Raw genomic sequence first — 15,940 nt, 5'->3', positions numbered from 1 at the left:
GAAGCTTGGTAATATTCCCTAGCAGTAATCTCTGCATTGCGTGTTCCTGTACCTCCTGCGTTAGGTAAATCCGACGTGACGACCTGCGTCGCTGGAGCCACCAGCCGAGCTGTCCCCGCGGGCTGCCTCCCCCTCGCCCGGACCAGGCTGAGGCCTCCGGGCTCTCCTGGGCTCTCTGCCGGTAAAATCCAGATGCAGCAGCGAAGGAAAGCCAGGAGCAACAGCCGGATCAGAAGGTTATTGCTGGGTGAGCAGAGGTCTAACTCTGGAAATGCTTTAAAATCCCAGGTTTTGACTCCCCGCGCTCTCCCAGCTCAGCTGTTCTAACTCCCGCTCATGTCTCTACGCTGTACAGACTCCCGCTTCTCGCTCAGATGGTGTTTTATTCTCCCGGGACACCCCCATCCTATTCACTCGTGAAAAGAAAAACATTCTTCTGTGCGAGTGGGACCAGAAACTTAGAGAGGTTCAGAGGTGATGGCTCTACCCCCAATCACACCCTCAGACCAAGGGGCCGTCTAGCCCAGCATCCCGTCTCCAGCAACACCCGGGAAATGACACCTCCACATGGCAGTCGTGAATTTCTCAGTGCCCTCACAAAGGCGTCAAACACCTTTTCTGAAGAGGACAGCCGCCCGTGGGCAGCTTCACACCCGTGTTGAACACTCAGGACAAAGGAGTGCTCGTAAGGAAATCCACATCCTCACCTCGCGGGTATTTCTGCTGCGTTCACGTTTGGTGCCACAAACGAGGCGCGAGAAGGAGCCCAGCTGCGAGCACCGGACGGGGGTGCCCGGTGCAAGGAGGGAGGGATGGTGCCTCCCGCGCTCGGGGCTGCGTCAGCCGCCAGGCAGTCGCATCGCCCACGCAAGCAGGAGCTCACCTCTCCCATGGGAATTAATTTCCCAGGACTTACCTATGCACTGGAATTGGACCCAAAATAAAGCTATTCTGGAGGAATGTCCCGTGGAGAGTTCCTCTAGAATAACCCTTTCCGGATAATGATTAAAAATAGCTGAATTTAAAACGAAGGCAAACTCCAGCCTCTCCCAATCCCACATCTGTCAGGCACTTGGGTATAGTGTAAGACTGTGTAACACGGATATTTGAGGTTTTAGTCTCCAAAATAATGCCACTTTCAAGGTGAAAACCTTAGTTAGGGAGCCCCTGGGAGAACCCTTGCTCGTGCCTTTGCCAAGGAGTCTTGGCTATCGGTCTAAACTGATGACTGGGACATCCTTGTCACCAGATGACCAGCGTTCCCTACGTTCACTTGCCCCCCCGACTCCTCCGTAAGGCAGACCTGATGAATGCCTATTGCTTTGGAAAGTATTAGCACTTATCTCCCTTTTACAGAAAAAGTTAAGATTATTTTAAATATTTCTTGTGGTGAAATAGCAACTTGATTAAAAGCGTTTCATCATTGTTCCCGGCTTTAAAGCTATATGTACAACAACCAGTGCAATATGTTTTGCTCTTGAGAAAATTTTAAATAAACATTTTCTCAGAGGGCGCAGGCGAGTAAACTCCTCCTCACCCATACCATACACCTATCGTCGAGGGTCTCTCCCGTGCAGCAGCATAAATACTATCTAGACCCCAAGCCTAATGCCCGTGTGCTTTTTCCCTCTGCAGAGGCTCCGGCATGAAGCGCAGGGACGTCGAGCAGAGCCCGATGACAGCCAGGCTCACGGCCATGCAGATGCCCATGGACCCCAGAGTCTGCAGGGAGGAGGGAAGCAGCGAGGCGGGCAGGAGCCGGTCGTGGCGCTCGGCCATGTCCATCATGATGGCCTCCATCTGGAAGTGCGTGCCGAGGATCCCGCAGACGTGGAAAACTTGGTGGCTGTGCCCTGCAACGAAGCCAACAGCATTTACCAGGAAACTCCTTGGGCTTTATTAAGACACCGCCGTGAGGGCTCAGCAGACCTTCTGCTTAGCATCCATTGCCTCCGGGCATCCCGTTTTTAAATATTTATCCTACTAATTTCTGTGGCTTTTATGGTTGCGCCACCAGAGCACAGAGATGTTCCTTTCCAAAATGCGGGCGGCTGTAATTGGAAGCGAGGGACGTGCGGCTCGCTGCTGCGGTCCTGGCGCAGGCGACGTGCTAAAGGAGCGCTGCGCTTGAGCACGGCGTGGCGGTGGTGGAACGGGGAAAACCCCGATGTGCTGGGACTGCCATCCAGTCTCCTCGGTGGCTGCTCCCTGCGGTGCCCTGACATGGCACCGTGAAGCACCACTGCTGCGCCGCAGGTGAGGTTTTTTGCATGAGAAACGGGCGTTTGCGGTCATGAAACCCTTCGTGAAACATTTCGGAAACAGTGTGCTGCCGGAGCTGCTCCCACTTTACTGCTGTGTCTTGTATGGAAAGCTACATTGCAGACTTCCAGCAGGGAATATATTATAACCTCTGGGAGCCACTCATGCATTAATGCGCTTTCTTCCTGAAAATGATGAAAAAACAATGCCAACTCACCCTTTTGGCACTTACCGATATAGTCGAAGTGTCCTGGCGCGAGTCTCTCTGGCAGATGGCTGGCGAAGATGAAGCAGGTGAGGAAGGCAAAGCCGGTGTGCTTGTAGTGGACCGGGATCGCAGCCTCCGTGCAGCTCTCCGCCGCGCACAGGTAGAACTGCAGCAACGCAGAGACGTCCATGCAGGGGTACCGTGCGAGGGAAAAAGGGGAACGACACGTTTCTAAAGGAGGCAGCACCATCCCCTGAGCCCCCATCGTCTCCAGCTGCCCACCACCCAACGGCAGGGCGCGCGGTGCAGGACCCAAGAACTAGCTGTCACCTCCATTTCATGCGAAGCCCAGCCCCGCACCTCCTGCCCTTGGACCTCACTGCAGCAAAATTCCCACCCCGCTCCGGTTTAGGAACTGGAAAACTTGCAGCTTTCAAAGGCAGTAACTTTCCAGCAAGGGCAAAGTTTGAGCGCGGCGCTTTGAAGTGGAAGGAATCTGCCTATCAATAGGTGCAGGAAAAAATAACCGAATCTCTTTTCCTGCCAGAGTTTGTTTTCCTTTAAAAAAAAAAAAAAAAAAAAAAAAAAAAAAAGGCTGGCATATTTTCCCAAATATTTTCAGGCCGAGATGAAGCAGCTGATATTTCCAACCCTGCAGCAAGCAAATGCCTTGGTGCCGTGAATGTGGGCCGGGGGAGGCGTACCCTGTAGAAGAGAGGGATGCTGTCGAAGAGGTACGGGTACACAAAGGCCAGGGTGCGGGAAGCCTTGCTGAACTGGGGCCGCTCCACCTCCAGAAACCTAGAGGAGAACAGAGAAGGTGTTTGGCGTGGCGCAGCACGGCAGGTTAAGCGAAGGTAAGCGCCGGGTTCTGTTTGTCGGTCGTTTGCTGGGGACTGTGAATTGCCACGTATAGACTGCCCCTACGTCCTCCCACGGCTGACTGCGAAGGCAGTTTTTGTCCACTGGTGGTGTCAAAGCTGTGACCACCCTCAGCTCAACACAGCTCAACCTTCCCTGGCAGAACCCTGAGCCAGGAGAGGAAGGGATTTTGGGGCCGCCCTCCCCTGTTCTATGCTCTGGCTCTCGCAGAATCACAGAATCCCCCAGAGTGGAAAAGACCTGTGAGCTCACCCAGTCCAATCACAGCCTCACACCGCCAAGCCCACCACTAAGCCATGGCCCTCAGCACCGTATCTACACCACCCTTAAACCCCTCCGGGGACGGGGACTCCCCCCCTGCCCCGGGTAACGCGTTCCAATGCCCGATGACCCTTTCAGTAAAGAAACTCTTCCTGATATCCAATCTAAACTTCCCCTGGCCCAACTTGGGGCCATTTCCTCTTGTTCTGTCTCCCGTTACGTGACAGAACAGGTCGACCCCCACCTCTCCACACCCTCCTCTCAGATAGTTGTAGAGAGCAGGTGCTTCTCTGAAAGCAATATCTCTTTTACACCATCCTGGCGTGGCTGATTTTGCTTCTTTTCCCATTGCTCGTTAACCGTTACCCATCAGCAGCCAGGAACAGAGCCGGTCTTTAAACAGCTGCTGCCCCTCCAGTTGTTTTTTAACTGAGTTTTCTCTCTTGGTGTTGAATCCAACCTTTCAGAGCACAGCAATCGAGGAAAATACATCTGCCTTGGTTTGGGAGGCTGTGTAGGTAATGCAGCATTCAGGCTGTGATTGTCACTGTTAATTAAGTTGTATTGCAGCTTATGCCTGAAATGCATGAAATGTCACAGCATCCTTCTTTTTTACATGCTGCCAAGACTCTGCGATTGTCGTTTCAGAGAATGCACAGAGAGAGTTCCTGAAATCACCAACTAAATTAGTTAAACAAGTTACTTTTTAATGACATCACCATTACAGTGGAAGAAGCAGGCTGTTGCTTGTAATCATACCGTATATGCGGAGGAAAGCCTATGTCTGGACAGGGAATAATATTCTGCATTTTGTTGCCCGGGAAATCACTCTGCTGAAATGTGGGATGTGCTTCATAGATGAAATCACAAAATAATTGACCACCCATGTCCCCCCCAAAAAAACATTATATGAATAGATATATATATAAAATGTATAAAAACGTGGGTCGCAAGCCCTGTGCTGAGCCCCAAACCTGCTCTTGCCGCGTGGGGGACACAACTCAAACGAAACCTGGAGCTGAAAGGAGCCCAGCGGCGCACGCCGGCACAGCCGCCAGCCAGCCTGCTCCATGCAGCATCTCCAGCCGCCCGCGGCGACACCGGCACCGTCATCGCACCCCACACCAACCCCTCCGGCCATGGGGGCAGTTGGGGGGCTGCAGGGTGGGTGTCGAGGTGCTCCCTACCACGGGGAAGGCTGCAGCAGCGAGCGCATCGCCCTGCCCTCCCGCCCCGGCCACGGGAGCTCCACACCGGGAAGGGAAAACCTCTCCCTCCCATGGCTCTCTGCTGGGAAAGACCAATTTTTATAGGTTTTTAGCCCCAAGTGGAAACAGGGCGATTAACTCGAGTAGAATTACAACAGCCCTGCCCGCAAAGCAGAAGGGCTCTATCAACATGACCCAAAAATATGGCTTGAAACCCCAACAATTAAATGTATGCTCAAGAGCCGCTAAGTGCAGAAGGGCTTTCACCTTCCTCCTCCTCGGTTTGGCCTTCCACCATGACGGCTTGCTCAGAAGATGTCACGATGACGCCGAAGATGCCTCCTGCTCTATTTTCTCCTCTATTTCTGCACGATCCCGGCTGTATTTTCCTACCGGGGTTTCACCTGCCTGGTGCTGCGCTCCCCATCCCGCTCACCCGCTGCTGCTCGGTGCTGCGCTCACCCGTCCCACGCATCTTCCCACTCCTTCGGCCAAGTGCCCGTCCAACCTGCGCTCCCCCCGTTGCCGAAACAGAGCCCCGGTACGGCAGCCTGGGCGCACGATAACCCCGGGGACAGTGCCCTATTCACAGAGGACGGCGCGAGATGTAGCAGAGTTTAAGCGCGCTCTGTTCTCCTCCTGAAAAGCCTATACAGGTTTTTCTGCTTTCCCGGGGGATGTCTGCAGGGAGATGCCAAATCCTTCAGAGCATGAAAGAAACCTTTTGTGCAGCTGCTCATGCTGCAATGGAGCGGGGGGGGGGGGGATGCAGTCAGCTGCTCTCTATTTCAGTGTGACAGCGGTATCTAACATCACATAAAGGATAAACACACTTAATTCAGTCCATCTGTATGTTTCCCTGTTTGGCAATTCCATGTTCCTCGGCTGAAGGATGCAAAAACCAACCGAACAAAAATCTTACTCTCGACTCACCAAGCGGCCATCTAGGATTGGAAAAATTTTCTGAGAAGTTGGTAAAATTTGGTGCGGTAGCTCAGCGAATGCCTGTCTTCAGGTACCTCACTGCAAGCCCCTGCCTTCGTCATGGAATTCTGTGATTCCGTGACTCATCGCGCCGCTGCATCCTCCTCTGCGGCATCCCGCCCTCCCGCCGCCCTTCACGGGGCACACCAAGAGGCTGAGCGTAGGCTGCCGCTGCGTTCGGCCACCGCGCGGAAGCTCGGCCGGGTTCAGGTAGCCCGACGCTGACAATCTGAGCATTAAATGCTCCGAAACAGCCAGGCAGGCTGCTCACCTCTCCCCTCGAGTGACCTCGGTCCCCGGCGGCCACGGTCCCTCCCGGCTGCTGGAGCCAGCCCTGCCCAGGGTGCGGTTGGCGGAGCAGCCCCGACAGCATTGCTGCGCCGGTGCTGAGCCCTCGGTGAGCCGGGCAGGAGCAGCAGTGCCCGGGCTGGTCCCCTCCGAGCGCACCCGGCTCGGTAGCATCACCACCCATTGCACAATTGGGTTTCGGGTCCGCTCCCGTCCAACGCCCCCACCTAGGAGGGACGTTTTTTTGCTGGTGTGACTCAGCTGAGGGTGATGCCGAAGAGAATGCGGTCGGCGAGCAGCATCCTGCGGTAGGAAACGGGGCGGTCCAGGCGCTGGTGGCCTCACAGGGGTCTCAGGGGTGGCCAGCCCCACCACCTCCCTGTCCCTGTCCCCAACCCGCCCGCTGTAGCTCAGGCGCCCCGGTGCGAGCCCGGCACAAACCACTAATGCAAACCGGGACAACACCATGGCAGAGGCGGGCGCAAAACCGTGCCCCCGCCTTCTCTGCAGCCCCACCAGCCTCAACCTGCGAGAGGAGAGAAAGGAGAGAGACGGGCGACGGGGGGGCACGGCCGGGGGGCGCACACGCAGCTGAGATGCTCCCAGGCGTGGGGTGGGCAGAGGGGCACGGGGCGAGAGTGGCCGGCGCGGGGGTGCTGCAGCCCCACGGCTAATGCGGTCCCCAGGTGTGACCTGGTGTGTGCGGGGTGCAGTGGTGAATTACGGGGGCTCCGCTCACCACCACGGGGGTAAACCAGCATTGCTGGCCCCCACTGGTATGGTATATTAAGTATTCCTCCTCACCTGGGGATCTTTTGTTGATTTTTTCAATTTTTTTTCTGACATTTGATGGATTTACTATTTCTCTAATGGAAATGACTGAGACAGTAGGAATGGCTATTCTATCACGTAGCACTACTTGCGTGTTTTTCACAGAGCTGTACTTACAGTTTTGTAGTAGAGAGATGCTGACAATTAAATTTGCAGGTCAAGAATTTTTTTTAAACAATCCAAATTAATCTGGAACTGATCTCAAGTTGCTGATTTTTCCTAAGTGTTATCTTCAAGCGGTAAGTACTAGGATTAGCACATGGTCAGTGAGCTCCGTTTTCTAAGCCCACCTAATGAGACAGTTAAAGGGACGCACATGACAAAAATAAGAGAGGGAAAAGAGACAAAAAGAAAGAGAAAGAAATGAGGAGCATAAGGAAAAACCACCAAGCCCCAACTGGCATTATCCACAGAGCGATACAAGAGACAGCCTTGATTTTGCTGTACTACTCAGTAATACCATGGATACATCCAAATCTTCCACCCAAGGAGATGATACCCCGTCGAGTAACCCACCAAGACCAAAAGGTGGGTAAATCCTCCCGTACTCAACAAGACAATTAAACGAGCCAAATTTCTTCCTGCTGGGTTTGCCAGGGCTTGGGAGCATCCTTCTCCCTGCCGAGGCAGCAGCATCGAAACACAGCGCTGTGCCGGCGGGGTCCGGGGGGGTCACCCAGGCCACGGCAGGCGGGGAGGAAAGACCCCCCCCCCGGGGTTATGTGATGCTGCGAGAGGCGACCACACACCGAAAACACCCCAAAATACAAGGAAGGAATAATGCCAAAGGACTCACGCTACTTGTGAAAACAGGAATTGTACATTTTGCAAAGCCAAGTGCCGGTCAGTGCAGGGACAGACAGGAGCGCTTGGCAAACACCGCCTTCAGGGAGGCATCTCCCGTGAATTAAATAAACCCCAAACCAGCTGGAGGTCTAACACGGCGCGTATCGCTGGAAATCAGCTGAGTACTTTAGAGGTTTGAGTCATTCCAAACCAAACTGTCTAAGGCCAGTCAGGAACAAGATCCCGCGCACGCAATGCGGCTCGTGCTTTAAAAATGATGCAATCGGCTGCGAGAACGTTGAGGTTCCTCCTCTGCAAATCTGTTATACGCACATATGAACACACACGTATAAACACACCCTCACGCACGCAGCGCTTAGGCTGATACCTGCCTTTGGCTGGTGGTTAAACCCAACCACCCGCTCAAGTGTTGGGGGCGCAGGAGCCCACCCCTTTTTTCAGCTTATGTCAGAAAAACGAGAGCCCAAACAAGGCGCTGGAGGTGGGTGTCTTCCTGCCAGGCAACCCACCGTACGAAATTACCTTTTGAACCTCCAGAAATTAAAGCTACGTCATTTGTTTTGCATTCTTAATCATCAAACTCTCCTACTGCCAACACGCAACGCCTTGCCCAAACCAAAAGTCCCCGTCTTCCCCTTCCTGAGCTTAAGGCTCGTATCATTACAATACAGCCTGTAATTAAAACCCTTTATTAATAATACTAATCAGTGATTATGCTGCAGCAATCACGGCAGATAAAGCAGAAGCTTACCTGGAATAGCAGGACAGACTGGTGCTAACGACAGTGTTAAACACCGCAATGGGGACGTAGAGGTGGTGGAAAGTGCTGTTGACCCATTCTGCTGGGAAAATGTACGCCGAGTACGCCAGTGCAGAGCCTGGAACCGCAGGAGGGGCCCGGTTAGTGCCAGGTCCCGCCAGGACCCTCGGCATCCTCCTGGGAGCAGCTGCGAACCCTCAAATCGGCACTTGGCAGTGGGCGCGCTCGGGAAAGGGAGATGTGGGTTAAGGTAGCGGAGCAGCAAAGTAGCTAAAAGGGGAGCATCAGGCGGATGCCGCGATAGCCGGCTCCGGCAAACCCCATTCTGTGGGGAACCGGAGGCACCTCGTGCCAGCAGGAGACGCTGGATGCTGCTGCTTACCCTGGGCTTGCACCCCAGCGAGGTGCCGCCGCCTTCGCTGACAGCGTTTGTCTTTAATGTGGGGTGAGGTTTTTTTCTTATTCTATTCACTACGAATAGCAAAGAGCATCACACAGCCAGACCTTCGTCCCAGGGCTGCCCGGTATGAAACCCAGCCCCAAATTACTATTTGTGGCGGTGTCAGAGATGCTGCACAGTCCCTCCCAAGCGCCAGGCTGCAGGGAGGAGGAGGAGGAGGAGGAGGAGGAGGAGGAGGAGGGGTAGAAACTACACACAAGCAGCCGCTGTTTCTGCTTGGCCCGTGAGTACGAGCCATCTGAGCACCCCCGGTTCGTCCCCGTCCCCGATGCCTCCCTGCGCTTCAGCTCCTGCTGCCCCCGGGGAAGAGCTTGGAGACTGGCACCCCACCGAGAGCCCTGCGGACTTGCCCGGCCTTACCCAAGCTGTACATGCTGAGAGCCGCGTAATCGAAGAAGTAGCAGATGTGGCGGGCGCGGGTGGACATGGTGCTGAAGGTGTGGGCGCAGCTGGAGGCGAGGGGGTAGATGCAGCAGGTCAGCAGGTAGGCGAGGAGGGGCCAGGCCTGGGGGTCCTCCCGGCCCCCCGGCCCCCGCAGCCGCCCCACCAGGGTCCACACGAAGTACCTGTGGGGTGGAGGAAGGTGAGCATCGCACCCTCGGGTGGTCCCCCCTGTCCCTGCTCCCCCAGCCTTGCTCCCACCGCGGAGACCCACCACGTCCTCCCACGGATGCCGAAGACCCGGGAGACGGTACCCACCAGGCAGGCACAAAATGCGTCCAGATATTTAGTGTCTCGTTCGTCATTTGGAAGACGCTGAGGAGGCAGTCTGCTGCCGAGCTTCTGGGGGGGCGATACCCAAAGAGGATCCCCTGCTCCTGGTACCCCTGCAAGACAAGGACTGGCACCGGTGGCAGTCGGAGGACAAAGAAGGACAAACCAGAGAAGGAAGGACAAACCACAGAAGAAAGGACAAGTTGGCAGAGGAAGGACAAATCGAAGGAGGAAAGACGAATCGGAGGAGGAATAAGAAAAGTTGCCGAAAAGAGGGTGCCCGTGATTCGGGACCCAGGACCCTGCTGCAAGGACAGAGCTGTGTCCCCACTGTGGGAGGTGGTGCCGGGGAGGTGCTGAGCACTGCCCGGGGGCAGATGGCCACCCCAGCACGCTGCTCCCACTTGTCACCTCCCAAAACCCCACCGAGCCTCGGGCGTAGGGAAGAAAAGCCCCTCTCTGACCTTAGGCACTTGGTTGATGCTGAGCAGCCGGGGTAACTTGAGGCTCAGCATCATGCGAGTCGGGGCTCCGGCTTCCGAGGGCTGTTTTCGGCTCGGCTTCCCTGGGGACGAGCCCCGGCGGTGCCTCACGCCCCGCCTGGCCGCATCTCACACCCCTCTGGCGAAGCGATGGGATGGGGACGGGGCTGCCCCGTGATGGCTGAAGAGCTGCTCCCTGGGCTCAGGACGGGTGGCCTGGGGGACACGAGCGTTCGTGAGGATGTGGCACAGCGTCCCCATGTGGGGTCCAAAACCCACACGTGGCAAATGCTTCCTGGGGGTTTCCCGTGGCGTGGGGAGGGGAGACAGCATCCATCCCTGCAGGGGATGTTGGGATCCCTCCCTACCACCCGTACCCGAACCCGGCAGGGGGAGAAGGACAGCATGTCCCTGTGCCACCGCTCAGAGGGACTGAAACTCACTGCTATCACCCCAACAGAGCCAGGGGTGATGCGGGAACAGCACCCACGTCCCCGGAGCACCTCAAGGTGGCACAGAAAGCCCTGGGCACAGCCTGAGGGTCCGCAGGGTGCAGGCAGGTCCCCTCGGGGAAGTGAGGAGGACGTGGGGTCCCAGGCAGTGCCGGGGCTGGTTTCCCTCTACCTGCTCCCCATCGAAGAGCCCAGTGCCACGGTGCAGCCCTTCCAGCCCCAACGTCTCCATCTCTTACCTGCTGATGGCTTCGGCAGCGCCGTCTGTCCCCTGCTCCACCTCCACCTCTGCTCTGTGAAATAAAGGTGAAAACAAAAATTACCATTTCCTGCACCTTCCTGCAAGGGACCACGGGGGCCGGGGGAAGCCGGGCGAGACGGGAGCCCGAAGCTCGGCTTGTGAGATCAGCCTCCCGGCAGCTGCTCCCGGGACGGCGTTTCGGCTGCCCCAGCCACCCCATAACTTCCCGCCGGGACACACCGAGCTTCAGCTGCCTTCATGCGTTGCCGGTGCTGCCCAGAGATGTGCCAGTCCCGAATAAACCCCTTTGCTGCCCTTTCCCAGCCCTGGCATTAGCCTTTGCCTTCCCCTGCTCTTCCTCCCTGCCCATACTCTGCCTCTCCGCGCGGCGAAGCAGCTCCGGTGCAAACCAACGCGGGCAGAACGCCGCGGGCCACCGCGCGCGGGGAGTGCCCGGGGAGAGGGAGGTGGCTGGGAGGCGGTTAACAGGAGGGAAAAAATTAACGAGGCAAGAGAGCAATAAACCCGACATAAAATAAAATTGGAAATGCCTTTAGTTAAAGATTAGACTTAAATCTTAAAGGTGGGTTTTTTTGGGTGTTGTGCTACAGGCACACCGCCTCAAGGCTCCGCGGAGCGTGCAGCCCCCCCACCATCCCCTCGGTGTTCCTGCGCTGCTCCGTGGTGGAAAGGGGACCTGGAACCTGCGGTGGCCTCCAGAGCCCCAGGACCCGGCTGGAGGGCAGGGAGAGAGGGCAGGGGATGAGCGAGGGCAGGGGGTGAGGGCAGGGGGTGAAGGCAGGGAGCGAAGGCAGGGGATGAAGGCAGGGAGTGAGGGCAGGGGGTGAAGGCAGGGAGCGAAGGCAGGGGATGAAGGCAGGGAGTGAGGGCAGGGGGTGAAGGCAGGGAGCGAAGGCAGGGGATGAAGGCAGGGAGTGAGGGCAGGGGGTGAAGGCAGGGAGCGAAGGCAGGGGATGAAGGCAGGGAGTGAGGGCAGGGGGTGAGGGCAGGGAGCGAAGGCAGGGGATGAAGGCAGGGAGTGAGGGCAGGGGGTGAAGGCAGGGAGCGAAGGCAGGGGATGAAGGCAGGGAGTGAGGGCAGGGGGTGAAGGCAGGGAGCGAAGGCAGGGAAGGGATGAAGGCAGGGGATGAAGGCAAGGGATGAAGGCAGGGAGTGAGGGCAGGGAGTGAAGGCAGGGAGTGAGGGCAGGGTATGAAGGCAGGGGATGAAGGCAGGGAGTGAAGGCAGGGAGGGGATGAAGGCAGGGAGTGAGGGCAGGGGATGAAGGCAGGGGATGAAGGCAGGGAGTGAAGGCAGGGAGGGGATGAAGGCAGGGAGTGAGGGCAGGGGATGAAGGCAGGGGATGAAGGCAGGGAGTGAAGGCAGAGAACGAGGGCAGGGAGTGAGGGCAGGGGATGAAGGCAGGGAGTGAAGGCAGGGAGCGAGGGCTGCTGTTGGTTATTTGCATGCTGCGGCAATAAAGGGCAGCCTGGCACAGAGGCACAGAGCTCTGCCTCTGCCCGTCCCCGCCACACGTCGGATCCGAACACAAATGAGGGCGATGATGGGGGAGAACAAAAATAATGCCTCTTATCTCCGCGAAGCCGAGGAAGCCGCACAAGCTCTCCGGCCAGGCACGCCGCGGGGTGCGGGAGCCCTGATTTGCAAAGGGCCCTTGGCCGCGAGCCCCGGCGCGGCTGAGCTCGGCTGCAGCCCGGGAAAACCGCCTCCGACGCGGGGAGCCGGTGCCCTGCACGCCCCCCCCGCCGGGCCGCCTCCATGGAAGGATGTGGGAAGCAGCGGGCCCGGGCTTAACGAAGAACTTGTATTTTTAAGAGCGGAATGAGTCACCGGAGCTGCGGGGCGCAGCAGCAGCCCGGGCACACCCTGCCGTCCCGTGTTTTCCTGCTCCTTCGGCTGACTTTTTCCACCCGGGGAGCGGCGCTCCCGTGGCAGCGGCGTGGGGCGAGGGATGGGGCCATGTCACAGCCCCGACCTCTGCGAACGGCTCCTTCACGAACAAACTCTGTGGGCTCACCCAGCTGGCTGCAAACACACCTCCTCCTCCTCCTCCTCCTCCTCCTCCTCCTCCTCCTCCTCCTCCTCCTCATCATCATCATCATCATCATCCCCCCACGGCCACGCACGAAGCCCCGTGGGGATGTCAGGCACCGCAGGCTGCTGGTCCAGCCAGGGAGCCTTCGGTTTGTGCCGGGCTCACCCGGGGAAGGTTCCCGCCTGGCACCAGCTTTCACCCTTAAAAGCTGTGGTTTGTCTGTGGCGAGAGGAGCCCCGACATGTCCCTTGTCACCGTCCCTCCGCCGCCTGTCCGGGCTTGGCTCCAGCGAGCGTGGAGCACGGCCGCGGCGGCTCTCCCCACGGCACAGCCCTCCCCGCCAGCACCAGCTGGCAGCCGGTGCCTTTCAATGGAGGGGAAAAAAATATTTTAGCTGTCAATTATTAACTTTTATGACTTTCTTAGGGCAGTGCAAGGAGAGAGTCGGGTCGAAGCGAGTGGTTGGGCTCCTTTGAGCGCTCGGCACGGCAGTCAGCAGCACGGGACATGCCAAGACCTTTTCCAGCAGAACAGCAGCGGCTTTGTAGGAGGTTGTTATTGCTGTGGGTGGCTGCTGGTGGCTGCCGGGGATCGGAGACGAGCAGGCAGCTCCGAGCATACGCATCAGCTTACGGCTTTCCGAAATCAGTGCGTCTCAGGCACGTGCTTGAGCTCTTTGCCAGACCCAGTGCTCTCATCTGTCCTCCTCGGGGGACGTCTCTGCGCCCCGTCCCGCTCCTAAACCGCTGCCGAGTGAAACTTCCATAAATCCCGCAAGCCATCGGGGCAGCCACGAGCGGCTGGTGCCGTGGGAGGGCAGGGAAAAGCAACGTACCGCCGGCCCCATCACACACAGCCCTTTCCCACCTTCGTCTTTTCACGGCACCTCTGCAAAACTCCCTCCCGGCGCGGACCCACGGGCGAGCTCACGCCGTGCAAACCCTCAGCATCCCCGGGGCGGCGTGAAAAGCAGCGAGCTGAAATGATTCCGGGAGCAGTGGTGGGGAGGGGGGGGTGGGGGCGAAAAAAAGCAGAGCGGCCGGTACTTACGGCGCTGCTCCCGGGAGCGGGGCTGGGTCGGATGCTGCGTTATCGCCGGCGCTGGCTCCGGGCGAGCGTATTACTCATCTGTGTACAAACACAGCCCACATGGCCGAGCCGCGCTGGAAGCCCGGCCGGGGCGTAGGCAGCCAAGGGAACGGGCTGGGGCAGGTTTGCCAAAAACCAGCAACCTCCAGGAAGGGCAGGGAGGCTCTGCCGAAAGTCCTCGCTCGCTGCCCGGCACCCGGCGGGACGGTCCCCCCGCAGCCCGGCCGGGCTCGGGGGGGAAGGGGGGAGGAGGGGGGAAGGAGGCGGCCGAGGTCAGCCCCGCCGGCTGCTTTCCCAGATTAGGAGCAAATTAATTCTGGCTCGTCTTTTAGTGGAACAGGAAAAAGGCCACAAAATAAAACCGGAAATAACCGCGGCCAAACGCTCTCAGATCGTGCTCTGGATTAGCTTCAGCCCGGCTGCAAGGAAGCGGGATGAGGGCAGGAAAAAATATTAACTCACAGACCTCCCTGTGCATCTTCGGCTCCCGGACCCCTCTGCTTTAGCACCAGAAAACACCCGAAACTTGCTTAAATGGGACTCCAAAGAGACCGCAACGTTAAAACCCTCCCGTAGATGAAGAGGGAGGTGCTCCCAAACTGGAGGGAGTCCTCCCACCGTTCCCAGCCGGCCGGAGGACCCCACCGACCGGGCGATGGGGGTCCCCTCGGCCGCTGCGGAGCAGGAGCCGCCGGCTCTCCCCACGCCTGCGCCGGCTGCAAAACCCAACGCGTTTCCCCTTCTCCTCCCCGATAAAGCCTCTATTTTTACCGCAGCTGTTGGTAACGCGTTTCACAATATTTGAATAGAGCGGTAGATTGAGGACCGCGAGTCGCTGGAGAGCGATGGACGGGCATCGCTCCCGTATTATTAAGTAGTTGCACGGACCGGAGCCAGGCGTAATGCGCTGCTCGCAGGTCGCGGGGAGAAGCACTCCCCGGGTCATTTGAGATCAGGGCTTGCGGGTGTGCAGCACTACTCTGCATTTTAATCACAAGGGAAAGTCTCTTGACATCGGTTTCTGGGTGTAAGTACGTTAAACCCGGCACTGCGGCACGGCTTCCCCGCGGATGACGGCTTCCCGCGGCTCTGTCATCCCCTTTCGGGTGCTGGTCCCCCCGGGAGGGATGCCCCGGGGCTGAGATCGAGCCCGTTTCCCAGTGCCGGAGCCTTTGCTGGCTCACCCACCAGAGGTGGGAGGCAGCTCCGGGGCCGGCGCGGGGATTTGTACCGATAAGTCCGGTAACGGGTTCCTTAACGAAACGATCCCCGTGCAGAGGGCCGAATCCCGCCAGCAAAACCCAAACCCCGCGGCCATGACCTCTGCTACCGCGAAACTCATCCCTGGCGGCAAACGGGAGCTCGAGCGTGATGTCGCCCGGGCGGGGATGAGCCAGGGATGCGGGGATGGACAGGCGGCAGCGGAAGCCGGTGCTCACGCTCCAGCGTGAGCCCACGCAGGGCTGGGTTTATAAACAGCCCTTTTATTTGGATGAAGAAAGTAAAGCCGTCCCCAGGCAGCGCAAGGAAGACAATTTCATCCCAGCGCTGGAGGAGGAGCTGTGCCGTGGATAACCGGGTGCCTTCTGGTCACCCCCAGCCCCTGCAGCGCTCTCCCTCCTTGCCAGCAAATTGGCGCAAAATTAGGGTTTACTTTGCAAACAACGGGGCACGCGAGGCCACGGCCGGGCCGGGCACACGCACATCTGCATCCAGCTGCGGGGCAGGGGACAGCTCAGCTCCCGGGGGAGATCGTCACTGACTTCATCCCCCCGCGGCCCCCGTCCCCGCGGGGCTCCGGGCCAGGCGAGCGGGAGGAAAGGGCTGCCTCCCCGCACACCCCCTGCTTTTGGAGACGAGCGTGTGTTATAAACAACCTCCTGGGCTCTCTTTTTCCTCCAAACCATCGCCCGCAGAGAGCAAGATGCAGATTTACTCTACTTACCCAACTGCCT

General features: G+C 58.1%; 1 protein-coding gene across 1 annotated transcript; it reads right to left on the bottom strand.

Annotated features, from left to right (window-relative positions):
• Nucleotides 1-802: 802 nt before the first annotated feature.
• PAQR5 (progestin and adipoQ receptor family member 5) lies at nt 803-10,238 on the bottom strand. The gene is made up of 7 exons (XM_082489018.1): nt 10,130-10,238; nt 9,651-9,778; nt 9,312-9,517; nt 8,483-8,609; nt 3,175-3,271; nt 2,495-2,636; nt 803-1,853 (listed from the first exon to the last, which is right to left on the bottom strand). The coding sequence occupies exons 1-7, from the start codon at nt 10,181-10,183 to the stop codon at nt 1,606-1,608; spliced, it is 1,002 nt and encodes a 333-aa protein (XP_082345144.1). The 5' UTR covers nt 10,184-10,238; the 3' UTR covers nt 803-1,605.
• Between the last annotated feature and the right edge of the window lie 5,702 nt (nt 10,239-15,940).

Source organism: Vanellus vanellus (assembly GCF_965231255.1).
Source record: "Vanellus vanellus genome assembly, chromosome: 11".
Classification (NCBI taxonomy): Eukaryota; Metazoa; Chordata; class Aves; order Charadriiformes; family Charadriidae; genus Vanellus; species Vanellus vanellus.
The sequence above is the reverse complement of the archived record's forward strand: the minus strand, read 5'-3'. Positions and strand labels throughout refer to the sequence as shown.

Bases quoted from the DNA above. Each gene is read 5' to 3' on its own strand.
- PAQR5 (XM_082489018.1), bottom strand. From the start codon at position 10,183: ATGATGCTGAGCCTCAAGTTACCCCGGCTGCTCAGCATCAACCAAGTG. The intron at 9,518-9,650 runs GTGGGTACCGTC...TCCACCCCACAG, and splicing joins ACGCATTTTGTGCCTGCCTG to GTACTTCGTGTGGACCCTGG. The intron at 2,637-3,174 runs GTACGCCTCCCC...GCGTTGCTGCAG, and splicing joins GCATCCCTCTCTTCTACAGG to TTCTACCTGTGCGCGGCGGA.